We start from the raw sequence: 27,361 nt of genomic DNA on the forward strand, positions 1-27,361 counted from the left end.
GGCCCGCATAGGTTTCTCTGTAAGGATTACTGTTGCACAAGCTGCAGCGGCGACTGCAGCTAGCGATGTGGAGAGCGGCGCCCCTAGCCTTTAGTGTATGGAATAACTGGCCTAGCAACTGATTTCAATGTTTTTGCAGCACCGCTATGGGTGGCGTGCTGTCAAGATTACCGTTACTCTCATTACTACCATTACATTAAACCCATAAAGCATTGCGTACCCCCCTCAGCAGTTGTAGTGGTGGTTTTCAACAGCTTCGCTGGACATCTGCTTTTGCAGGGCCGGCATGACGAGTCAATGTTTTTACTGCTTCCTCGATCTTCCCAAGTTTTATTTCGAATACCATTGCTTTCTTCTTGTTGATGAGCATTGACAGTTCACTGAAATCTATGTTATCTCTTGAGTTAGGCACTTTCATGCTTTGTCGTTTCTTTACTAGGTCTTTTGTTACTTACGAGAGCTTACCTACAGGGTGCCTTGGTGCCTTACCTCCCACTGCAATTGCTGCTTGTGAAATCAGCTTCGTTGCTGCTTCATTCATTATTTCTATGATATGGGCCTTTTCCAAAGTTACATATTTGTTTGCGAGTACCAACCATCATAGCATCGAGTTTTAGCGTTACTGCGTCTAGGTTGGCAGGTTTTTTTTTTACTAATTTTGCCTTTTCTCTCTTCCAGCTGAGAAATCCTAGCCCTTTGGTCACTGCCCTTTGCCTACGTAACACTTCTACGTCTTTCACTATGATGGGATAAACGGACAGTATGAAATTAGGGCTTTCAGGTCCACTCTCCGTTACGGCGCTTCCTGAATAAAATATTCATTATTCGCAGTGTAATATTTCCACGAATTCTACAAACCTCTATAGTCTCGTGTCCCTAGAATCAATGCCGTAGTTGCCAATTGCCTGTTCGCCAGCCTGCTTTTCCCCCACTTTTGCATTGAACCGGTACAGTATACTGAGTTAGCACCTTCCTGATTGCTGATTCAACATCTTCATAAAACTGTTGTACTTCATGACCATCGTGACGGCAGGTTGCAGCGTAGGCTTGTACAACCTTTATTCAATACCGCTATTCAAGTTATTGGGACGCCTACTACCCTCATTATTGCTGTAGAAATTATCAATGCTGCCGCTTACATCTTTATGGATTAGAACTACTAACGCGTATTTTCTCTTACTGAAAGACCTCTGTAGCAGAAGACGTGGCCGTTAGTCAGCCCTGTGTAATCCTCACCATGTCTTCTAACGGCACTAAGTCCAATATCCCACGCAACGCCTAATAATTCCTCATTGCCACACACACACACACACACACACACACACACACACACACACACACACACACACACACACACACACACACACACACACACACACACACACACACACACACATACATACATACATACATACATACATACATACATACATACATACATACATACATACATACATACATACATACATACATACATACATACATACATACATAATTGGTCGACAGCAGCAGCCTATATTTATGTCTACTGCAGAACGAAGGCCTCTCGCTGCGATGTCAAATTACCCCTGTATTGTGCTAGCTGATTTCAATTTGCGTTGCACATTGCCTTCCTAATTCTAAAAAAATTCACTATATTAGTTGGCGTAAATAACAACTGCGGTTGCTTCGGTTGATTTATTTAAATTTTTGCACTTAAATGCAAGAAACCTCTTAAATATCGGCGCAGTGGCTACCTATGTAAATGAATTCTCCGTTCCTGAGCTCCTGATGTGAATTTTTTTTTAAAATTCTGGAATGGGAATGTTTGGTGCATCTCGAAGAAGTTAACAGATGTGCAGTGACTCACTTTATATAGGATGAAGCGAGTAATTACTTTATTGCAGCTTTTTTTCAAGGTGTGTGTTTGCTTCTGTTTGAGCAACGCGGGTTGCGCATTCGGTCTCCTCTGACGACGCATTCTCGATGCCGCACAGCTAAGCAGGACCTTTCACGAAACTAAAAGGGGCGTCTGTATCTTCGTCTGGCTTATTGCTTGGGAAAACGTCAAGGTATTCTTGATCATCCAATGACGCCGAGGGCAAGTTGGGTCGCACCAGGTCACCGAAGATGAACTGAACTCCGGTAAAGGACATCTGCTCAACAAGAAAAAAAAATGGGGGGGGGGGCAGGGAAAACATGTATGAGAGAAGACGCGAGGCCACGTGATTATGATGTTGGTGGCCCGTGTTTATAGAAGTTTATACTTATGTTTGCACTATATTGAGCCTTACAGGGCTGACCGAAGAAAATAAAAACGTGGCTGGAAGCAAATAAGTGCGATAGCCGAACTTGTTACGAAAGAATTAGAAAGCACAGCCGCATGTCGTGTCATAGTGTGAGTTAGAAGCAGAAATTTCACATTTGGGATCATTACGAAAGCAGGGTAATCATTTGAAGAAACCTGAGTGTTCGCAGGGTGGTTTACCGCCTATAAGAAAATTCATCAGAGACACTCTCACTAACGCGCAGATCAACTGAAACCAATCCTACAAACCGAAAAATGAGGAATAACGCGTTCATGCGCGAATTCGAAAGTACAAATACGTTTGTAGAATACACACCATTACAATTATCAAGACTTGCGGATGGCTGTACTAATACTTTCACCAGTTATTCACTTTGCCTCTCAACTTTTCGACATAATATTTTAGCGCGACGACTTTTTCCGCACGGATGCTGGAAGGGTCACACTCAAGCGCTTGTATGGGTTCCTTCCTGTGTCCCTGTGGCAAAAGTATCCTCGCTAAAATGCTATATCAAACACGTCGCACCAAAAAGGCCAGAAGTCAGCCCTAGCTGTAATCTTTAGTTCGTTCTCTCTTACCATTCCTGTAAGGATAACGTACCCACATTGAAGCGGCCAACACTGTATACGTCTGTGGCTACACTGGCTACTGTTCTTCGTAAAAAAGTGGAATTAACAACCCATAAACACAAACGCTCCGAAATTTCACCTCGCGATTCGCACAGTGCACCAACGCAGACATCGGTGCTCACGAATGTCAAGAAATTCTTTGTCGGGCTCGTGGAGACCCGCAAGCCTAATGTGTGCCAACACCGCCTCACGCTAATCCTGCTTTCCCTAAACCAGTCACTACGCCGCCAAGTGATTTATTACTAGCCAATTTGCACATGCTGAGGAATTTCGGACACTACCTCCGGCCTTCTGACGAGTTTCACCGCAATGCACCAGCGTAGCTCAATGGGCAGCATATATAGGAATAATCTCTCACAAAGCCGGCCGAATTTCAATAGCTTTCAGTCAGCAAAGCCGAGGCGGTGAGCCCTTCTAATACCATGCTTATTTACGGGGTTTATTTGCAACTTTTCTGCTGCGCTAGAGCAGTGCTTTAAATACCAGAGGAAAATTCTGCGAGAAAGCTGCAAACACGCTACGGCTAACTGCCATTAATTCGCATGTTAATAAAAGGAGGTGCCCTCTTGAAGTTGCTAATTGAAAGTTGTTGAAATTCAGGGGGCCTCCTTAAATAGCACTGTTCTTTTTTTAATTCTTCCCATTGAGTTACGCTGGTTCACTGCGGAGAAGTTTGGTAGAAAGCCGCAGGGGCAATGTCCGAAATTTCTCGACATGAGAGAGAAAAGGAGAAGTGAAAGCATAGGAAAGTAAGGATGGTAACAAGGAGATGACTGCTGTTGGCTAACCTGCTTTTTTTTTCAGTTATGCAGTGGCTTTTGTCGCCTTGGCGGGAAAATGTGAGAAAAGCATCGCTACAGTTATGATCATTGTGGCCATCATCATAACCATTATAACCATCATCTAGCTATTATCTGCATCATGACGAAGGCCTTCCTCTCGCAGTGATCTTCGATTACCCCTAACTGTATGTCTTTCCTACGCTTACAATGTTCCCAATATCATAAGGGCATCCGACGCTATGCGACTCTCGAGTAAATTTCCTTTCACCTGACACCAGCTCTGTTGCTCGGATATGCCCCGTCATATCCGCTCTGGGCATCACGTAAGCCGTGCAATGTATTTCTTCCTCGTTACCTCTACTGTAGTACTGCCTACCATTATTTTGCCTCTAACGTTGGCTGCCGCCCGTCTTTCGGTCTCTTATACACAGCTTACTCTTCAATAGCACGTTGTGCAGATATTAGATTGTTATCGTGTTTCTGTTATACTGCAATTTACAGACAATAGTTTAGCATTATTAGAACACGGCCATTAAACACTCTTGCTTTTCAGTATATCTGCAAGCGGCAGTTCTCGACGAATGAGTGGACTCCAGCGTAGAAGCACGAGAAAAAAGTGAGACATGCAGGGCCCACTTTCATCTGAACATTTATTAGAAAAGCGGCTCTCAAGTGTGCCCCTCTGAAAAGAGAAATTATCTTCACGTAGCACAATAATTTTTTATTAACCAAATTTTGTAATCCTTGCGTTAGTTGGCCCTACTTCGAATGAAGATTCGGCCGAAAGACAGCGCCAGATGTGCGTTTGTGTCTCCCTTGATCTCGATATCGTGCGCTGGAAGTTATGCATGGCGAACCAATTATCCCGACAGTTTATTTGTTTTTTGTTCATGACATGATGATGCTTGTCATAAGGCAAAAGCAGCCTTTTAAACATGCAGTTCCTGTTATTCGCTTCATTCAAGAAAGCTGCCCACGCTGCTCATATTCGGTCGATATGGCAGTCACTCATACTATGTGTACATAGGCTGATGAAATTTGAAATTTAAAATACAGAAATCAGCGAAGGTAAGCGGCACGTGCCCTGCACGAAGCATAGGGGCGAGTGAAACGCAAGAAATCGAGGTCCCGTCAGGTTTAATTCGGATATTCTTAGGATATAGGCCGTGATTACAAACACTCATTTCGTGAACTGAACATTGATTTTACCCTCGTATGTTGTTTAACTAGATTGAAAACACAGTAGTTTATACTTTTAGCATGAGAGTTTCCGCTAGTTTTGGGTAATCTTAGGCGTTGTTCTGCCAGAGAAGGATAAGCAAATCATCTTATCCGCTCTTCGCTTATTCTTGTGCTGTTACCACAGAATTTATTTTTCGCATTTCAGGTTAGTACTGCTGCACGGAGAGTTTGTTTTCAATGCCGTTGTCTTGTATTAACTCCTGTGCTGTAATGCAACACAGAGTTCCCACTAACTGTTCTGGAGGCTCTAGACAAACCACGTGCATATTATACGTGCATATTAAACACGTGCAATATTATACTTATACATATTTTATTTTATTAGGAGTATCAACCCTCAATTGAGAGTCAACAGAGAGAGGACCAAACAATGACTTTCATCTGAATATGTCAAAATGCAATATCGCGCTCAGTGTGAGTTGCAACATGAGTGACCGTTTTTCCTTTTTTTTCTTTTTTGTGTGTAGGCGCTGCCAAGTTGCTATACAGTACCCGTACGGCAGCATGGCAGCACCTACGCAAATGCACGAACAAATTGCAGAACACCGTTTCGATTGCTGCAAGCAGCCTGTTAACAACAAAAAAATGACGTATGTTAATTTTATTATTGTAAGGACTGACGGGTGTTATGCAGCGTTGCAACTCATATTGAGCGCGAAAGTACGTGAAACCACGTGCATTGATCGGAACATCAAAAATAAGTCGGCAAATGTCATGAGTGCGATGGACAGCCGGTTCGAGTTTGCCGCTATCCTTCGGCGCAACACCAATGTTGGGTCATTTATTTCGCATTTAAACTACCTCTGCCAAGAATTAGTGGCGACATGGATATGCGCAAGTGGTGGATCTGTTCGCGAGAAAAGAGTAGCCGGCGTCATATTGCTGCACTAGCATTTTCTTTTAAGGCGAAGGCCTGAAGTGACTCGTTGCAATGGCTCATACTTCAAAAAACGCGGCGGCGTCTAGTCGAGTCGCACAAAAGATACGATCATCAGCAACAAGGCAGAGGCTACAAGCGCTCAGCAAGGTGAAGCACACAGTGCATACATTCATTGAAATCACCCATTCAACACACAGAACAGCGTACGTTTCAATAAAGAACAAGCACAAAACAAGTATCCGAACCATCAGTCAAGCGTTGCATACCCTCCTCGGAAGAGCGCTACGTCGAGGATTCTCGCCAAGCGAGAAACGAGGTGCGACGTGGGAAGCGGCGGGCGCAAGGCGTGTGACTACGAGTGCTGCTGTGCCCTGCTGAGATACGTCGTTGGCGCGAGTCTGACCCCGCTATACGAGTGCGCGAATCCGCAGATAAGCGTCGAAAACGAGTCAAAGAAGCCAAACTGCAAAAGCAGCAACGCGACGACGCGAGACGGAAACGTAGAGAGGAGGCCGAAGCTCGCAAACAACGGCTGGCCGCACGTTTACTTCACACTGCGGTCCGTTACGTCTTGCAAGAAGTATGACCCTTCCGCTCGTACATCTTCATGCATTGCCAAGTGTGCCGCATGCTGTCGCCTTCACGTGTTGCAACGGTGTAACGTGCTGCCGAAATTTTCATCACGTCCATAAAAAAAGTTTTGCGTGGCCGTTCCGAGCGCGCTCCCGTACCAGCGGGGCCGAATTGCACCTCTAGCTTGCAGGATCCTGAGACAATCTGGGGGCCATCGCTTCGCGCAAAGTACTGATTTGGGTGCCAGGTCACGAGGGTGTGGAGGGAAATGAGTGTGCAGACGCTGCCGGCCGAGATTCACGCCCCCGGAGACCCTCCTCCTCCCTCCTCGATGACTCGGACTTCCGATTGCCATTAGTAACTTATGCAGATGTATTAGAGTACTCGCACTTATCGCGACGAAAATACCCGAGCGCAGCCAAAAGATTAGATAAAGCAGAATAATGTCGTTTTCGGAGATTACAAACCATGTCGTTTAATAACCCAGTCAAGCTACTTGCTGTCGAACCCGCCGTGGTTGCTCAGTGGCTATGTTGTTGGGCTGCGGAGCACGAGGTCGCGGGATCGAATCCCGGCCACGGCTGCCGCATTTTGATGGAGGCGAAATGCGAAAAAACTCGTGTACTTAGATTTAGGTGCACGTTAAAGAACCCCAGGTGGTCGAAATTTCCGGAGTCCTCCACTACGGCGCGGCTCATAATCAGAAAGTGGTTTGGGGACGTAAAACCCCATATTTTTTTACTTGCTATCGAGCCACAATCATTTTGAGCCGAGAGTGAATTCTGTGGGCAGAAAGCAGATTTCTACCGTATGGTTTGGGCCTGCCAGGCTAATAGTGCCTGAGACACTATACAACAGCCAACGCGGGAAGGTTGGGAAGGCAGCCCTGTCCAGTTCAACCCTCGAGGACCAGCAAGCCGTCGTGGAAAGGGGCAGTGCGGCGGCCTTAGCCAACGGAATTCGGGAACAGGAATCAGAGCACCCTTCTCCTAACTCCCTTCCCATTTTCCTGTCAATAAAACGATTTCATCGTCATCATCATACTTACCTGCGGTTGTTGGCCTAGAATTCGCTGTCGCCTGAATGGGTGTTTGTTGAAGGGAGCGTGCCATCCTGGTGCGCATATGGTGACAGGCTCCAGTGACTCCTCCTCGGACAGATTATGCATGGGAACGTTCTCAATGACGGGAGGTATTAGCCCGCCTTTGTGTCGCACGCGGACGGTGGGGACAGACGCGTACTGCCCCCAAGGGTCACCCTCCTCTTCCGGGCTCACCGCCTTCTCCGTCTCTTCTAAGTCTGCAGGGATTTAGGATGCTCCAGCTGTTGTCAACGTCAGAGCAAAGACCAGGCATACCCCCACACCCCCGATACTATCCCGATTAGTTTCACACCACCAGTGCTTCTTTGACTTTCCGGAATCAGTATTTCGATTTAGGCACCGCTCTCACGGATTACAAACGCAGTATGCCACTCTCGGGCAACGGAATACTTCATTTGGACGCGAAGGTGGGCAAGCGTTTTTCGACCTTGTCGTTAGCTTTAGTGGCAGTATTATGGCGTGGAATTCATTAAGCAGGACGGTTATTCGAACGTCACCAGCCCTGAATGAATCTGATTACTACTTTGTAGACCAGTTGGCGACGTAAAGCATACCTTAATAGAGTCGAATTCAAAAGTTTATAGAATGGCTGATGAGGAAATAGCAAATGAATGTACGGCTAAACAGGGTTTAGCTGCACTTAATTTTTAAAAAATGGCTCTGGTTGTATCAGAACAGGCTATCACGCATGTGCGCCGATAACGTTTGCCACTTCTTTCCCTGACTCTCCTTTCCCTCGCTACCTAAGCACGTACAGTCAACCGCAAAAGTTTACGGGACGCAGGATCTGCCAAGGAGCTGAATTATCGCGAAGCCTGAATGGTCACACAGCCTCGAATTAACTGTTCCAGCACGTAGTAGCCTTCGCCACCTGCACAGTGATTCATTAAATACGAAGTGTCACGCCTTGACGGCGCAGGAATTCACATTTGAAGGGAAACCGCATCCCGCAAACTTTTGCTGTTGACTGTACATAAGCATATGAATAAACGACCAGTTGGTTATTCCTTGCTCAGTAACGTGTTGCCTAGGTCCGCTACATCAAACACGATACATGGTAGACTGCACAATTCTAACCCCTGGTCTCAATTACTCGATGATGCGGTCTTTACTTCGGCAAGAAATCAAAAGTGTTGAATTGAACAAATCATACAGTTATGCAACTTAGCTTTTGCATTATTTACATTATGGCACAAATTTCAATGTGCAAGTGTAGCTAGTGAATATGCAAGGCATATAGACTTCGAACGAATTCTCAGGACAACGTCGCTTTCGAGATATTCAGTTACAAAATGTCGGACGAAGTGCACTGGTGTTCGAGTTACTTTTGTGCTTCAGCTAATAAAACACAGCTTTCTTAAGAGATGTGACAGGAACAACCGTGCATGTTTTACGCCAAGTTTGACGGCGCATATCTCGAAATCAGTGTCATCCTCAGAATTCGTTCCAAGTCGATGTCCCGTGCATATTTACTGGCTACAATTCGTAGATCAAAATATGTGCCGCAATGTAAATGACTACATAAATTTATTAGCCCAATAACCTCGTTTATTCAATAGGGGGTGTTGGTGTTTCGTAAAAATAATGGCCGCATCAGCGAATTATTTGCAACAAGTGCTAGAAATGCATCTGCTGCAGGAAGTTTTTAAAAATTTGGTGGAGCTAACATAAGGAGCATATATATATCTATATATTCCTGTTCGCTCGCACAGTGGTCGCATAGTGTTTTTGGTATTGAGCAGGTTAGCCCGTGGTCCCGGGATCAAATCCCTACCGCGGCGGCCGCACTTCTATGAGCGCGAAATGAAAGCGTTAGCGAACCTCAGGCGGCCGAAAATAATGCGGAAATAGTAAGACATGCCTCATACTCAAGTCGTGCTTCTGGCACCTAGAACGCACAAATTTATTAAATTCATTTTTTGCTCCTTGTGTATCACACATACATTCAAAACAACAACAACAACAACAACAACAACAACAACAACAACAAATAATAATAATAATAATAATAATAATAATAATAATAATAATAATAATAATAATAATAATAATAATAATAATAATAATAATAACGTGTCGCCATGACTGGAGTTTCCGAGAGCACACGCAACTACGATAATTCGCACGTATAATAATATTGGCCTGATATAACCTCTCGATTCCATCACTTCCGACACTGGTAACACCGGTAACACAAACCGCCTGTTGAATGCAAAGGAGCTCGCACATAATTGGGGCAGTAAGCGCTGGCTCCTGGTTTAGGGGCGTTTGATGCACGTGCTTCGCAGTGCGCTTCGAACTATACTTGTTCACTGAATACTTTTGACAAAATACTTGATACTTCAACCATATATCGAAGTACAGCACGTGGTACGCACCGTATAGCCTACATTAAAGCCTCGCAGATTGTTATGCTCTCATGGCAAGAATTTCGAGGCTTGAGTTTTGTAAAATAGTTCGATGACCCCTCTGCGCAATGTCCAATGCAATATCGCAGAATAAGCGTAAAATTAACTGTTTATTTTAGCTAGCATTGAGCAAAAAGATGAAAAAAAAGAACAGCTAGTACCCTGGCTACCAATTGAAGAATGTAGGTAATTATTTGAGGAAAAATATTGCTGTGGAGTTGCCTCACTCGGCTATGGCTTCTTTAGCGAGCTCCATCAAACCAAGTGCTATCTTACTCGTGGTACATTCTAGGTGGTTCTGCATTGCCTGTAGGTTACCTTGTCTACGAACTATCCCTAAAACCAACCACTATCCAGAATTTGCGAAAAAAAAGAATAAATGAAGATTGAACGGAACTTTCATATTAAAGGGCCCCTGAAACGGTTCGGACAAATTTTGTAGGCGCATAGGGTACAGCTTAAGTAGAACATTCGCACCACAATTTAAGTGAAGCGTTACGTATTAATGGAGCTGCAAGCGATTAGAAGTTACCCTCCTCCCTAGCTATGCTTTTCCTCCTCAACTCGCTCGCCGAGCGAGCGGCGCTAAGCTCCGCCTTCACTGGTTCAGCGTCACGATGCGACGTCACATCGCTCACTTCCGGTTGTTTAGGAGCACGCCCCCTCCCGCGCGAGACCTCTCCGCTAGCCGCTTGGCAGTAGTAGAAAACATTTATTCACAAAAGAGGAAAGAACTACGGAGAAAAAAAAAGAAATGTACAGTGAGTGGAGTCTTCATTTCAAAACTCCAGTGGCCTTGGCTGCTGCTCTCGCCTGGATTACCAGTCCGCGCTGGGTCTCTAGGTCTGAGCTGGACAGGGTGGCCTCCCACTGCTCCTCCGGTTGTTGTGTTTGTATGTCTGGCGGTTTGGGGCCCGTACACCCCCACGTGACGTGGTAGGCAGTGGGCTGTTCGTTGCACCAGGGGCATGCGTCTTTGTAGTGTTCTGAGAAGAAGCTGTATTTGTGTATGTTGGGGAAAGTCTTGGTCTGGAGCTGTCTCCAGTCCCGCGCTTCCTGTGCGTTTAGCCCCTTGTGTGGTGGGGGGTAAAGCTGTCATTGTTTACGCAGATATTGAAGTCTGGCGCCGTAAGCCGCGGGGACGGGGAGGGTGGTTGTGGAATCGAGGATTGTGGCCGCTCGGTTTGTGTGACCTCGAGCTAGCCTGTCCGCGACCTCGTTACCCTCCAGCCCCGAGTGCCCCGGGGCCCACGTAATCTGGTGTTTGAGTGTTGAATTTGTAGCCAATGGATTAGTCGTGAATCTAGCTAATTTTTGAGGTATTCTGCCTGCTAGAAGGAGCCGACATGCCGCTTGGGAGTCGGTTACTACTTGTAGTTCTCGGTTGGTCGCGTCCCCGTATTGAACAGCCAGCACGATCGCCGCCGCTTCCGCTTCGGTAACCGTACAGTGCGGAATGGAGATACTGGAGACTTCTGTGTAAGTAGAGTCCACCACCACGGCTGCTGCTGCGTTCTATGCACCCTGATAGAGGGAAGCGTCAACGTAGACCGTCTTCGGGCTTCGTCCCGCTGTGCGTTTGAGGTAGTCTACTCGGGCGTTTCTTCTGCCTTCATTGTGAGTTTGAGACATGTTTTTTGGGAGCGGGTCCACGTGTACTCTGGCCCGGTACCGTGGAGGAATGTTCGTGGTCGACTGGATGGTGTCAATGTCCGCCGGGTAGCCGATGCGCTTGAGGATGTGTCGGCCTGTCGCTGTGGAGAGCAGGCGTTCTCTCTGGGACAGGAGGACCGCCTCTTGAATTTCCTCGAACGTGTTGTGTAGTCCCAGAGCTTCCAAGCTCACATTGGATGTATACGGTGGGAGACCAAGGGCATTCTTGTAGGCTACACGTATCATCGCATTGACTTTGTTTAGGTCTGCTCGGAGCAGGGTGAGGTATGGGAGCCCGTAGGAGAGGCGGCTGATGACCAGCGCCTGCACCAGACGGATCGTGTCCTCCTCCCGCATGCCTTTTCTGTTTCTGGCCACCCGGCGGATCATCTTAGAGATCTGCTGTGTTGTCGTTTTGAGCAGTTGAATTGTGTGGTTGGCCTTTCCGTCGCTCTGCAACCAGAGACCCAGGATCCGGATGACTGGCACTTCCCGGATGGGAGCCCCGTATAGGAGGATGCTCAGGTTGCCTGGTGATTTGTAGTTGTGTCCCTGTATGCGGATAACTTCGGATTTGTCGGGCGAGCAGCAGAGCCCGCATCGAATGGCCTCGGTTTCGACGCAGTTTGCTGCAGCTTGGAGCGTGTCTTCCTTCTCGGCTAGGGAGCCGGTGTTTGTCCAGATCGTAATGTCGTCCGCATACAGGGTGTATCCAATGTTCGGAACCTGTTGCAGAGCCCTTGCGACTCCGATCATGGCGATGGTAAATAGGAGCGGGGAGATGATCGATCCTTGTGGCGTGCCCTTGTTGGGCATGTCTTGAGGGTCCGATCTCGTGTCACCCATTCCTATTGTTGCCGTTCGGCTGGATAGAAAGTTCTTGATATATTGGAAGGTGCGCTTGCCGCAGTTGAGGTTGCTGAGCTCCGAGAGAATGGCCTCGTGAGACACGTTATCAAACGCACTTTTGAGATCCAGCGCCATAATGATGTGTTCGCCACCCCTCGGGATGTTGGAGAGAACCTCTTCCTTCAGGAGAAGGAAGGCGTCTTGCGTCGACAAGCCCGACCGGAAGCCAATCATGGAGGGGTGAAAAAGATTGTTGTCTTCCATGTAGTGTTGGAGGCTCGTCTGGACGACTCGCTCGTAGAGCTTGCCCAGGCACGATGTGAGAGATATAGGTCGTAGTGCTTCGATCACCGGGTTCTTGCCCGGTTTCGGAATTACTATGATCTCCGAGTGTTTCCACTCGGGGGGAATTTCATTCTTCTCCCAGAGCGAGTCATTGAGGTACTTGGTGAGGTCCCTGATCTGTGCCTTGCTCAGGTTGCGGATCATGGCGTTGGTAATTCTGTCTACTCCCGTCGCTGTGTTTCGGGTGCACGATCGGACGGCAGCATACACCTCGGCCGCAGAGATGGGAGCGTCGAGTGCAGGATTTTCCTTGCCCTGGTAGGTCGCCGAGCACGGTGGGGCGGTACTAGTGCCGATGTATTTGTCCCTTAGAGCCTGAAGCAGTGCTGCGTCGTCTCCCGGGAAGAGGTGAGCAATGCGCTTCAGGGTGCGTGTAGATTGTGATTTTGATTTAGAGGGGTCGATGAGGTTCCGCAGAATTGCCCAGGTACGGGAAGTTCCCAGCGTTCCCCGCAGTGACTCGCAGAACTGTTGCCAATTTTGCTGTGCTAGATTGGTGGCGTATGTTTGAGCTTCCTCCGTGAGCTGTGCAATCCGCAGGCGGAGGGGTCTGTTTAGGCGTTGCCTTTTCCATCTTCCCACGAGCCGGCCGCGCTTCTGCCATAGCTTGAGTAGGTGGCGGTCTACTTCTGGGGCTTCCGGTGTGCGGTGTATTGTTTCTGTTGCTGTTCTGTATGCTTGTCTGATGCCTTCGCTCCAGGCGTGAATAGACTGAATGGGACCTGACGGGAAGGGTGCATTGCGGAATTTGGGCCAGTCTGTGATATGGGCGGTGCCCAGACCCCTTATAATTTTGGATGATGATATGGACGTGCTGAGTATGCAGTGGTCGCTGCCCAGCGTTTCGCCTAGGTTCGTCCACGTGGCGTCGGCGACATTCTTCGTTAGGGTGAGGTCGGGGCAGGAGTCACGGGTGACACTGTTGCCTTCCCTGGTCGGATATAAAGGGTCGGTGAGGAGTTCCAGTCCGAGGGTTTCTATTGCTCGTGCGACTGCCACTCCTCTTGCTGAGTTTGACTGATACCCCCAGTCATGGTGGGGGGAATTGAAATCCCCAACTACGATGAGCTGGTTAGCTTGCGCCAGTCGATTAGCTTCGGAAAGGAGGTTGGTGAAATCGGCCTTTGCTGGTTTTGGTGGCTTATACGTGTTAACCACGAACGTGCTCTTCCGGCCCCGTTTATTGGGCACTATCTCTATGGCTAAGTGCTCAATGTCCGGTTCCGATAAAGAGTGCTCGATGACAGTGATGTCTTTTGCGACGAGGATTGCAACCGTCGCCATGTGGGGTTGGTGGATTGTGTAGTAGCCGGCTAGCGTTGGGGTTCTTTCGGCTCCTATCTCTTGCAGGCAGATAAGGTCAGGTCTTATGGGGGTGGTGCAGAGGTATTGCTTAAGGAGTCCTTGTTTTCGTCTGAAACCTCTGCAGTTCCACTGCCATATTTCTATGTGTTCGGTGTTGTTTGGCTTATGGTTTGGGGCCATATTGGGCGGCTAGGTGGGCTGGCGGGCCGGCATCGCTCCCAATGGAACTGGCACGGCTGCGATTGCGGGAGGCGCTTGACGAGGCGCGTTTGCGGCTTCGAGTCTGGAGCGCCTGAATTGAAATTGAGTGTGAGTTCTGTGCAGCAGTTACCTGCGCGAGGTTGCCCGCTATGGTTTCGATTTTAGCTTGAAGCACGCTGAATAGATGGGTGACATTTTCGGTGAGGGAGCTGACTACTCTCTTCTCCATGTCCTGTAGTGTTTGCTGTAGCGTTTGGTGTGTCACTACTTCATCGGGTTGCTGTGGGGGTGTGGTGGGTGGCGGCGCAGTGTTTTGTTTGACTACTTTGTCTAGTTTGGCCATAAGCGCTGCGATCTTGGCGTCTTGTTCTGCTATCCTAGCATTTTGTGCAGTTATTATCGCTTGTAGTTTAGGGATTCGGGTGTCTGTTGGAGGAGCAGAGGAGTCCTTGCCCCTGCTTTCCCAGCTCACCTGCTTGGTTGTGTCTTGGGCGGGTTGCTGCTTTTTTCTCGGCATCGGTGTGGGCGGTGTCCGCATTTGTTGTGGGTGTGGCTGCTGCTGCCGGGCTCGGGTTCTTGACCTGGATCGGCTCCTGGATCGGCTGCGGCTGCGGCTGCGGTCGGCTGAGTCCCCGTCCTCGGAGTCGAACCAGCGGTTATTGTGGATCTTGGGGAGGCCGTCCCATCGAGACAACCTTTTCTCTTCGTTGTTGCGGGTGGGTGGCAGCTGAAGCGCTCTTGGTGGCTTCAGTCTCTTAGGGCATTCTTTGGTGCCGGTTTCGTGCTGACCACCGCAGAGTCCGCATTTCGGCTCACAAACGTGGGTGGGGGGTGGGCTCGGCATGCCGCACCGGCGGCAAACCGGCGTGTTGGGGTCTGGACACACATCCGGGCGATGTCCCGGCTGCATACACATCCGGTAGAACTGCCGGGCCGGCCTATACTGGTAGCATGGGTATTCACACCCTCCGTGGTAGACCAGCTTGGGTAGGTGGGATCCTTCTATGGTGAGCAGCGCCGTTGTAGATGCGCCCAAGATGCGGGCATCCAGGATCTTGATGCGGGTGTCCCGCACCCACAGTCCTTCCATGAGGCTTTCCCTTGTGTTGTTGGGGTCGAGTCCGTGAATGATCCCTCTGATGGTTTGCGGTGAGAACGGGACGTATGCTCTCACCGGGTGGGCTTGGTTGTCCAGCTTAAGGTGGGTGAGTTGGCAGATCTCGTCAGCGGCCTCCTCGTGCTGGGTGCTGACTATCAGGATGTTTGAGCCCATGTGGGGCCGCACGACGTATTTCCCCTCCGCACGGGTGGGGTTCTGGCAGGACTTGACAATTGCTGCCGCGATAGCGTGGTTGGGGTATTTTTTGAGGGCTAGGCCTCTCGTCGGCCGGATGACTACCTTCAGATCTCCCTTTGGTAGGGGTGGCAGTCTGGGGTGACGAGGACCGGGCTTTCGGGTTATGCCTGGGGACAGGAGGTTGCAATTGGACGGAGGGCCACTCACGGATATGGCTGACTCCGGTGATGAGGAGGTCTTTGTTTCCCGGGCGGCCCTGCGGATCTTCTTCGCCCGATGCTTGCTGAGAACGTACTCCCACGCGGGACCGTGGGTAGGGAAGCTCGCAGCTGAATCGGACGACGATGTCTCAGGAGGCCTGGTTCTTGCGTGAAGTAATCACGAGAGTCCATATCGGAGTCTTCGTCAGGGAGGTTGACCATGGATGGTGTACGTTGGTGGCCGTTGGAAGGGCCCGGATCATCAGGCGAAACTTCGGGGGCCATTTCAGCAGTCGGGGCGGTGGTTTTACAGTCGGAGAGCCTGGCGCGCCAGGGCCGCGCAGGCAAAGTCCGATTGGCAACCGGTTTAGCGGCTTTGCTCAGCGGCGGTGGGCCAAAAAGCGTGGGTGTACAGGCGGCGGCGAGCCCGTCGGGCCGTTCGGCGGGATGTGACCAAGGCTGCCGGAGGCGCGATAGCAACCGTCGTCGGTACAGAGGGACGACTCGCAGGTTATTGGGGAGGGGCGGGAGCCCATCCGCAACACGTCTGCTCCGGTCGGCTGTCGCGGAGCGAGTCCTAGCCGCTTCGCCGTCGACCGAGAGCTATCGAAGCAGCGTGCGTTGCGAGCATTCTGTCGTAGCGCCGAACGTGTCCGGTACTCCGCTAAAAACAGGCAAGCTGGTCATTTCGGCAAATGACTGGAGGCATAAACTCAAGCTGATGAAGGAACTTTAGCGTAGACGTACGTGAGCAGCCTGATCGGTCTGCACGGTCCAGACACTTGCTGGCGCAGCGCTTAACCAGTCAAAGAAAGCGCTAATATTGCTCTAACCAAGTGTAAAGCATTTTAAACATTTTTAAATCAACGTGTTGATGATTACACTCCTGCGAAAAATACACACCAGCAGCAAAGAATACATTTCGTTGCTGCTACTGTGTATGGTTGAGCTCTGTGCCACCAGGTGGCTGCACCGTGCAGACCGTTCACATTTGCCCTTCTGCTCATCTCGTGGCTCATCCCGGCACAGTCAAGCGGCCAGACCGTGTCCCCTTGCGCTTGCGTTTGTCCTAATACTGGACTCGCGGTTTGCAGGTCGCTAGGTTTGCAGTCCACAAGGCAACAAAGTCGAATCATAGTGCTCGCGAAAAGACTGAGACCGACTCTGACCGCGGAGCTCTCGTCAAAATGGAGTACGTTGTAACACAAGCAGACGACACTTGCTGTGTGCCGGAAGTGCTGAAGTGTACTAAAAAACTATTCTTGTGTATTCTCTTTAAGTTATTTTCTTTTTACAAAAACAAAGTAACTAACATTCCAACTATTACGAGCATCATTTGTTCACCATAAAGTTGGAAAAATTATCGACCACGATCCCTGGTCAGCCAATCAGATAGCTCGCCCATGTGACGTAATATGGGTTATTTGCATCATATGGTTAGGGGCGGCTTAAAATTCCGCCGAGCAGTGCGCTGCGATCGGCAGCGATGGGTATTTTTAAAACCTTATAATAAATTACACGCTTTACGCAGAGCACTTAGAAGCATCAATTAATGATCAGAAGAACCTACTCTAACGACTCAGTACGTTTGTAGAAAATCGCCAAAATCGTTTCAGGGTCCCTTTAAGTATGAAGGATGTTTACAATAATATATTTACACATCCCGAGGAGATGCTTTTGTTAGTCGCTTCAATCAATAGCTGCGGATTATGGATAGTTCGACCACAGGAGAGTCGGTCATGCAAAAGTCTTAGGTAGCCAAAACAACTGTCATATAATGCATTTGCTTGGAATGTTGTTGTTGTTTTTGTAGCCTGTCACACGTGTGGCACCTACCCATGATGGGGGATTGGCCACGAAATGGGTGGAATATTGCAAATTAATATGGAGCACACATTCCTTCATATCTATGGAATTAGCATTGAATAGCGTATAATTAACTGTTAAAATATAAGCAGGAAGGTAATATGGAATGAGTAACAATTAATTTAAAAGTAAAACATATAGAATGTACTCACCCTTCCAAGCCTTATCTTCTTTTGGACGGTGAATCTCAGAACCGGGCCACCGGTCGGGGTGTGGTTTCTGCTTCTTGTGGTGCCCTTTCATGACTTGACGTACCTTCGCATCGTTTTCCAATTCATTTATTTTTACCGGAAAGGTCAAAATAATGCTCCGCGAAATTATTCAAGGCGAAAGAAAAAGCAAAGGGACGACATCAGCAGAATCAGGCTATATGAGCGGAGCTAGAAGGCCAATTTACAGCAGGGGTGCTTTGCAGGAAGGCCCGAGTTCAGGGATCTCCAATAGCTTGCGCAACACTCTCAGTGGAACAAAGCTAGTGGCGTCAAGACACCAAAATCAGCTCTCGGCACGCCTCCAGTTTCATCGAATTATCTAGGTTCACTATGGATTTAGCGTCGCGTGGGCGTTACCTCTGGAGCACCCGAAAACTAAGGAGCCACTGGTCAGACTGTCTGTGCCTTGCTTCATTTATTTGTCGTTCGACTCACTGCACTACCTGCGCAATTGGGTTATAGAAAAAAAATTATTGCTTTTTAACGTGTTCCAAAAAAATGGAAAGGGTTCACGTAAGGATGCGACACTTGTGCAGTTTTTGCATTCGACGGTCGACAGACAGATATTGTCAAAGAATAGGAGACGTGCCCATGTTCCGCCCGAGAAATGCGTGACAAGTGACCGGGGCCCGTTGTGTACATGGTCGCAGTTTTTTGCAGTCTTCAGTGTCTGGAACGGAGAAGCGGAGTACTTGTGTTGACGCATCTGGCTTTATCTCGACATTTTGTTGTCGGCTGCTTTCACGATTTCCCCGCTATTTTGGTTCGCCCACTGCCTTCGAGCAAACTCAGGTGAGCCAGAAATTCGGCCCATCCTGCATAGCACCCTTGTAGAAACGAGCTGCAATTATAGTAACAGAACAAACTACGGCAATGTCAGGGAATGTAAATATTTAATTGTAATGCTAATGAGTCGTATCGGTCATTTTTAACGCGGATGTCTGCATTAAACTCTAAACGTGTTCTCTGACTGGCTGCGGTTTCGAAGAAGAGGACCAATGCTTGAGATAAGTAAGGTCAGGCGACTATACAATTATGTATTAACGGGTCTTCTTTATATGATTGTGTTGAAGTTGAAATATTTATCCCGTGAGAAATCTTCAGAAACAAGAATTCTGCGCAATATTCTCGAGAACAACAGAACATTTGTTGGCCGACATTAAAAACAATTCGATTGATTTCTTTCTAGCATGCTACTAAGATTCTGAATAGTATTATGACGAGAAAGCTGTACAAAAAAATATGCACAAAGATAAGATGCAAGTAGATGGAACAATGTAAGCTTATGAAATTATACTAGCTGATAACAAAACTGAATTAATGTGACTGTGAAAGAACGAAGGACGTTTTTAGTATGAAAGCAGATTTTATGAAAGAAGCAAGAGTACGTATGACATTAAAAAGTTGATGTGCAGATTGTCGTGTCCTACTGTGTTGTGACATAGGAATAACAATTGAAATCACTACGGGGATGTAAATTGCAAGACCGGCTCGAGCAGACGGAGCGCCGCACCACCGGTTGCTAAACATGCGGCCAATATTTTTTTAGAATTAAAGACAAACGCGAGTTAAGGAAGGGCAGATTGCGTATCACTTATGAGTGCGGCGTTTGAAGGTTCGACAACTCGTTCCTTTGCGTAAAATGCCTTGTATGTTTAGAAGGCCAAATTTGACAGCAATAAGTCCTCACTTGATTTGAAGGCGAAAGTATGAAGACTTGTCTAAGCTGTCACCTCAAATTAAAACAACACCTTAATTCGCCTGCCTATAATTGGCACCTATCATAATACACCCTAATTAATTTTAATCCACCTTAATCTTACTCCACCTTAATTCACATTATTTCGCTTTAATCCACTTTCGTCCGCCATAGTGCATGTTAATTCAGTTTTATCCACCTTAATCTATTTGAGTCCACCTAAATCCAATTTAATCCACCTTAATCCAATTCCGGAATTGGTCACGTCTGTTTTTTTTGGGTGTGGGGCCTGGCGTGCGGAAGACGCGGTGGCTGTTCCCCGTGAGATTTCGCAGTGCGAGCCGCAGCAGGTCCAATGCCGGGAACGTGAGGTCATCCCTTGGTCCAGTGGGTTTTGGTGAGATCGGGTGATAACGCCAGAAGCCGGATTTCTCGCTTCGTAGCACACGCAAGGCCTTAATATCAAAACGTTTGATCGTAATTCAACCTCCAGTTGAAATCGACGAAAGACAAAGCCTTGCTGAGCGACTATGGTGTGGAGGGGGGGGGGGGGCATAGGGGCGCCGTCACTGCACTACTCCCTATATTGCGTCACTCCTCGCGTAAGAGGAGTGGGAGAATCATCAGACTGAAACCTCTTCGACTGCGCTCTCTTCGGTATCACCCGACGTTTTGACGCATGATGACGTGTTAAGGAATTTTAAATAATGTTCCGGGATTTGACATCTCAAAACTATTATGTGATCGCGAGGCACGTCGTTCTTTAGGAAGTGCGTTCGTGGCGTAATGATTACACCATCAGGCCTCTATGCTGGATGTTCCATGTTCGAATCCGGCCGTCACACATTTCTTTTTTTATTTATTTAAGAATCTCAATTTCGCAATAAGACTGAAACAGTCAGTGGGGTTGCGACGCGTTAATGTATTAGACGAAGTAAGGCTCGTGGCCTTCGTGGCAGGATGCACCGCTGTAAACAGGAGCTGCATAAGTGAACGCGTGTGGCGTGCGCAGCGACACATGGACAGAAAGCACTCGACGAGAGCGAGCAGCACCGGCTCAGAAATACACGGTCTGGTCGGCGTGGTCACCCTGTCTAAGCCTCGCGTCCCCCTACTGCAGGACGGTCGCGGCGGGCGGGAGGTGTGCGTCCGGTTCGGACTTTTGAACTCTCGGGTTTTCGTCGGCGTTGTCACGTGGCATCGGCCTCTTGTTACCGCGGCGCCGCTTCTGGAGGCACTGGCATTCAGTAGCAGCGTGCGCCGCACACGCAGTTCATGCGTTTCGACCGCGGGGTGGTCTTGACACGTATGCGGGGCCCTCCTTACTTCAGTGTGATTAGCGCTTTACAGGAGCTTCTCGGCTGGCACCCTGACAAGTAACGCGACGAGGAATGTTTGCGCGATGTGACGGACGCGGCCATATGCTGCAAAAAAAAAATGGCTGCGGGTTAGCTCAGTTAACCCTGGATATGCAAAGCGAGAGCATATTACTCATATTGCAATAAAACATGCCACGCGCCTCAACGCAATGCCTTGCATGCGGGAATTGCTTGAATATATTGTTCAGGGTGCTGGTGCATAAACACACACACACACACACACACACACACACACGCACACACACACACACACGCACACACACACACACACGCACACGCACACACGCACACGCACACGCATACACACACACACACACACACACACGCACACACACACGCACACACACACACACACACGCACACGCACACGCACACGCACACACGCACACGCACACGCACAAGCACACACATACAAAAATACATCAGCATGGAAAAAAGTTGGCGGTTCCGGCCTCGGTCCGCGACAGCCTGATCATCCCGCCGCTTCCCAAAAACATACACCCGACGCACCACACCGCAAGACGCAACAAACGAGCAAGAGACCTTCAGAAGAAGTTTGGCAGCAGCAATGAGGCGGTGTACGTAGACGCTGCGCGATATGGAGGAGAGAGAAGCGCACACGCGATCGCGGTTGTAGACCGCACGGGTAAGTGCCTCGCGAGCGTTACAGTGACCACGGGGCACACGGAGGCGGCCGAAGAGGCCGCAATAGCCCTAGCACTGGCCACGGTGCCTAGCGCTGCGATTGTGATCAGCGACTCGCAGGCGGCAATCCGCGGCTTCGTGCGCGGTCGCGTCTCGCGGGAAGCGGCCTGCATATTCCAAATTTGCGACGATGGCGACTCGTCATCGCCCTCGCAACCCTAAAATTCTACGGTCTTCCTCCTCTGGACCCCTGCACACCGATGTCCCTCTCACGGGCAACGAGGCGGCCCACGCCACGGCTCGAGGTCTCATGCGCCGAGCCGCCGCAGATTATGTGGCCGCCGCCCCCGGCCCTGAGACCGGTGCATCGAATCAGCCGGATCGGGACACTACAACAGAAATGCAGGAACAAGGATAAGAATGGGCGTGGGGCGATCGCCTGACCACGTTCAGAGACCTCACCCAACACTACAGACTCCAAAGACGCACATTCCGGCCACCAGACGATAAATTAAACAGGAATGAGGCCGTAACTTTACGCTTGCTCCAGACACACACTTATCCTAGCCCCGCCGTCCTACATCACTGCTACCCGTGTGTATATCCAACAGATGCCTGTAATGCTTGCGGACAGAGAGCAACACTGCGACACATGCTCTGGGAATGTGCCGGCAACCACGGTAATGAGACCACCTCCGTTCGCGACGCGTCCGTAATCGCGGCCGTTGCCACAGTACGGGAAGCCTCGTGCTCGCTTCTTCCCGACGCCGCTCCGGCTGCGGGGGCCGCCGGGGACCTTCTCCATCGGCGTCACCGCCGCTGGGAGGCGGCTCTCAAAAGTTCAGAGTTGGCAGACCAGCTCTGGGCCGTCCGGCAAGCCGAGGATGCCGCCCGAGTCCAAGGACTTCGAGCCGCCACCTGAGGCCACCACAACAAAACTGCCGGACCATTCAATAAAGTTGCTTCTCGCCGTAGTTTAATGGCTAATGCACCGGGCTGCGGTTACAGAGATCCTGCTTGCTTAATATATATATATATATATATATATATATATATATATATATATATATATATATATATATATATATATATATATATATATATATGTATTAGGAACATCACAGTCACCTAGCGCCGTCACCACGGCAGCGGTCCCAGAAGCACGTATCGGCCCACACTTTTAGGCTGCGCATTCTCCGGGATCGGCCTAGGGTAAGATGCTAGAAATAAACCCCGTACGGAAAAGTGGCAATAACGCGCCAAGCAATACTTTGGCTTTAATAAAAAAAAAATGTGTTCTGCAATATGCTTTTGAACAAATGATTCAGGACCTTAACAGGGAGAGTGTAAGAGTGGGGTTGGAAATTAATATGCAGAAGACAAAGATAATGATGAATAACCGGGCAAGGGAACAAGAGTTCAGGATCGCAAGTCAGCTCAAGAGTCTGTGAAGGAGTACGTTTACCTAGGTCAACTAATTACAGGGAAGCCTGACCATGAAGAGGACATTCACAGAAGAATAAAAATGGGTTGGATCGCATACAGCAGACATCGTGAACTCCTGACTAGAAGCTTACTGTTATCATTGAAAAGGAAGGTATACAATCAGTGCATTTTACCGGTGCTGACATATGGGGTAGAGACATGGAGACTGGCAAATAAGCTTGAGAACATGTTAAGGACCGTGCAGAGAGCGATGGAACGAACAATGCTGGGCATAACTTTAAAAGAAAGAAAGAGAGCGGTTTGGATCAGAGAGCAAACGGGTATAAACGATATTCTAATTGACATCACGAGAAAAAAATGGCGCTGGGCAGGTCATGTAATGCACAGATTAGATAACTGTTGGACCATTAGGGTGACGGAATGGGTTCCAAGAGGAGGGAAGTGCAGTAGAAGACTGCAGAAGGCTAGGTGGTGCGGCGAAATTAGGAAATTTGCGGGTGCTACTTGGAATCGGTTGGCGCAGGACAGGGGCAATTGAAGATCGCAGGGAGACGCGTTCGTCCTGCGGTGGTGGTGGTGATGATGATGATAATGATGATAATGATGATGATGAATATGCTTTTGACGCATTTTACCTGGCCAGTCTTCAAGTTGTAGACTGTATCGGCGAGGACTGCCCCTGCAAATGTGAAGTAGCGCATGACAGAAAAAAGCTGAAAATCAGTCATGTTTTTGCCAGCTGGAAGCATCACACAACTGTTTCAGATCGGGGATTATAGGCTAGTGAACTATGCAGAATCAGTCACTTCCAATAGTGTGTTTTCCTCTGGGTGTAGACTTCCGAGTCTAAATGCGAAATCAGTATCGTAATAATTATCAACCAACTGATGTACTCTGCAGCCTGCAGGTCTCTCCTACTGGTATCAAGCTGTCTCTTTCTCGCGTCACCTGGATCGATCCCCCCCGTGATAAGACATTTATTTGCCTTATCAAGCCGCCAATTACTCCATCTAACTCGACTGCATTTCCCAGCCTGGACATAACTTTATTGGTCTAATAGACGACCGGTTACCTCCTCTTTGCACTGCAGGAGCTGTTCAATTTTCAATTTTATTTACTCCTCCTAAACTTATTTACGACATCAGGAACACTTCCTTGCTTCGCTAGTTTATACTGCCATCTTTGTATCTGTTAACACTCTGTCAATTTGGCTCGATCATTCTTTCCACGGTCCCGAACGTCTTCTTCAGGGCGAGCATTCACAAACGCTTTTACGCATGAATCGTTCTAACAGAAAATTCTAGCCAATCTTGACGCTGGACAATTTATTTTCCAAAGTGATCGGCAAATGGCAAAGAACACTTACGAAAGAAGAGCTTGGGGATTTCAGACTCATGACCCGCCTTCGATAAAGCGTCTTTTACTAGGACTGCTCGTAAGAGAAAATTATAGGTAATCCTCTTGCTAGACATATAATTAGTATTGGTGACCGGCCAATGACACACAGTATTTACGAACGAGAAGCACTGTGGATTGGATCCCAGCATCTTTGTAATCGTAGCAAATTCCGCCCAACTGGTAAGCAGTGCTAAAATAGAACATGACAAAATTTTCTCTTCAAGAATACGAGTAAGCTGCTTCTCAGAGCCTCAAAGTTCTTGTCGCTTGACTCTTACCTATTTTTATTTGTCTTGAAACTTTCTTACCATCGTCAACATCCCTTGTCGATTTATGGGCTTAAACAGGTGTCTCCTTGCGCAGCGTTTAGTAACTAGCTGCCAATCACAATATTTTACTTTCTGGCCAGGCTATTGCGGATCACCTTAGGCTTCTGCATACACAACAATCTTCACATCTAGTCTTACAACTTGCCGGCTAATGTTCTCAATATTTTGTTGCGTCATCTCCATCTTTGCTATAAACGACAAGATCATCTTTAAATAGCAGGTTGATGAGATGTTCCCAACTGACCCTCACTGCTAACGCATCTCCATATACCAGCTTGCATATACTTCTTTAGTGTACAGTGAATAGCACTAAAGATAATGCGTCTTTTTGACGTCCTGATCAATTGGCATTTATCCGTTTTTGCGTGACAACTTAGTAGTGCTTCGAGCTTCGTAGTTATTTTCTAATTTTCTAACATATATATGTTCATTCCCTCATCTTCTTTACTACGTGAGGATTTTCTTTCAGTTGGTATCTCTTCTAAATAGATGCGCCATGAAACCCTAAATAACTAAGAAACTTCTTAATAGAGCGACGTTTAAAGGTCAACTGCAACATAATTTCCCTTTGGCTAAATTGGTTATACATGAGTATAAAGAACGACGAAGTTTGCGAGCGTTTTGTGACGCTTTCACTCGTATTGCAAGGATAAAATCTTACAAAGAGGTTTGTCTATATCTGCAAAATCTTGAACTACGCTTTTTACGTGAAACAAAGTTTTGTTGCGGTTAGTGCAATGACAAAGATGCTTGCAGTGCTGTGAGCATTGCTATTGCTCTGGTGCGAGACTCCAGCTCGTGTTACTTATGCCAAAAGCTATGACTGCTAGTTCAGAGCCTCTTCTGATCCCTCGCGACAGTTTTATCCCATCCCCATTTCGTTAGCTTCGAGATTTAAAATAAATGTTAGTTATAATGTGCTCACTGCTAAATTACGCGATTATTAATAGGGATATGAAGTGTTGTTCAAAACCGCTTTCTAAAATCTCTTGTCTGTGTGCGGCTATGTGATGCGTTGCGTGGTTTACAGTGTACTCTGTAAAGTTGCATAATGAAATATACATCGGAGCACAAGCGCTCTAGGTGAATTAAGCAGATGGAAACGACTTGGGACACGATTGTGTTCAAACGCCTACATATGGCATAGTTGCGAATTAGAAACATTAAAAAGTTTAATTAGCTATCACTTCACTTCCAAAAGTGTTACCCGTAGTGTACATAAACCACGTGTGTAAGTGCAATCATAACAAGCCAATAAACACTGACACCGAGGACAACATAGGGGAAATTACTTCTGCTCATTAAATAAAATAAAGAAACGATAAATTAATGGAAGCGACAGTGGATAAAAAAACAACTTGCCGCAGGTGGGGAACGATGCCAAAACCTTCGCATTTGGCGAAGGTTGTGCAAGCAGCTTTTGTCTAGGTAGCATAGTGGTTTATAATTTTTTTTTATAATACTGGTTTAATATTTAATGTAACTGTATTAGTCAAAATAACACTTATTTCTTATTTTTATGAGCGTATATATATATATATATATATATATATATATATATATATATATATATATATATGTGTGTGCTCATAAAAGGGAGCTGCATGCGTTTTCAAGGGCTTTACTGCCGTTTCGGCCAAGGCACCGACGTCGCAGGAGGTTCACACCGACGAATGCCATTATCGCGGCCGAAAGGTCAGTAACGCACTTCCTAACATTCATCGCCCCCTCTTTGAATTAGCGTTTTCTAGTGCGGTGCGCAAAAGCCCTTTTGTTCGAACTGCTCTCTCTCTCTCTCTCTCTCTCTCTATATATATATATATATATATATATATATATATATATATATATATATATATATATATATATTAAAATGCGTGTGGGCGATCTAGAATGTTTAGCCCCATTGAAATTACTTGTAACGCAGGTACAGTGCTCACGGAATGAAATGGGACACGGAGCATTTAGTAGAACCCTACATATGTGCGAAGTACGGGGGAGCACCATGTCATGTCGCTAATAATTTAGTCACCAAAGGTGACGAGGACCCCGATGTAAGTGTACGCGCCAGAATTACGTCAATGTGACACGAACTCCAGCCGGTTGAAACGAAAGTATGCGCATTACTTAGCCCTAAATTGACGCGTTTCATTCCGTGAGCACTGTACGTACAGGACCACTACCGTAGGGATTTTATAACATTGGAACTACCGCAATTTTAGCATGTTCTTAGCGTAATGTACTTTGCTAATGCTACAGTGTTACTTACCGCACAAAACAAGGAGCACAGCGACCCTAACTGTAGCGGCAGGTGACACGGTCATCGCGCGAAATATCTTTGCACGCCACTCTTTGCACGCGAAGATAGCCCGGTGCGCATCCGAGACGGATGGACACCTTCGAATTGGGTCACCCTTTTACAACTTGAGGCTTCGACGCCCTCAGCACGATCGCAGAGTTTAGTTTAGGGGTTACCAATGTTTACTTTTGTGTTCAACACTCGGGGCGACAGAAAGCACCTGAGCTACGTTGCGTTGGCTGCGATTTCCAAGAGGTGCCGAAGCGGGCCGGCAAGTCATGTTTTCTTTCGGATTTTCAGAAAACAGGACGTCGCGTATGAAATAAATGTGTCG

At 47.7% G+C, this 27,361-nt stretch overlaps 1 protein-coding gene across 2 annotated transcripts; it reads right to left on the bottom strand.

Moving 5' to 3' along the window:
- Nucleotides 1-1,836: 1,836 nt before the first annotated feature.
- On the bottom strand, nucleotides 1,837-27,283 carry LOC139052924 (uncharacterized). Of its 2 annotated transcripts, none has more exons than XM_070530069.1 (5): nucleotides 26,998-27,283; nucleotides 23,637-23,680; nucleotides 17,773-17,875; nucleotides 7,443-7,693; nucleotides 1,837-2,138 (listed from the first exon to the last, which is right to left on the bottom strand). In XM_070530069.1, exons 1-5 carry the CDS (start codon nucleotides 27,050-27,052, stop codon nucleotides 1,977-1,979), a joined length of 615 nt encoding a protein of 204 aa, XP_070386170.1. In that variant the 5' UTR covers nucleotides 27,053-27,283; the 3' UTR covers nucleotides 1,837-1,976. The 2 variants fall into 2 exon arrangements, with proteins under 2 accessions (XP_070386170.1, XP_070386171.1); XM_070530070.1 differs by having other exon boundaries at nucleotides 1,837-2,135; nucleotides 26,998-27,273.
- Nucleotides 27,284-27,361: the final 78 nt, after the last annotated feature.

The sequence above is a fragment of the Dermacentor albipictus genome, unplaced genomic scaffold, assembly GCF_038994185.2.
Source record: "Dermacentor albipictus isolate Rhodes 1998 colony unplaced genomic scaffold, USDA_Dalb.pri_finalv2 scaffold_44, whole genome shotgun sequence".
In the NCBI taxonomy this organism is placed as follows: Eukaryota; Metazoa; Arthropoda; class Arachnida; order Ixodida; family Ixodidae; genus Dermacentor; species Dermacentor albipictus.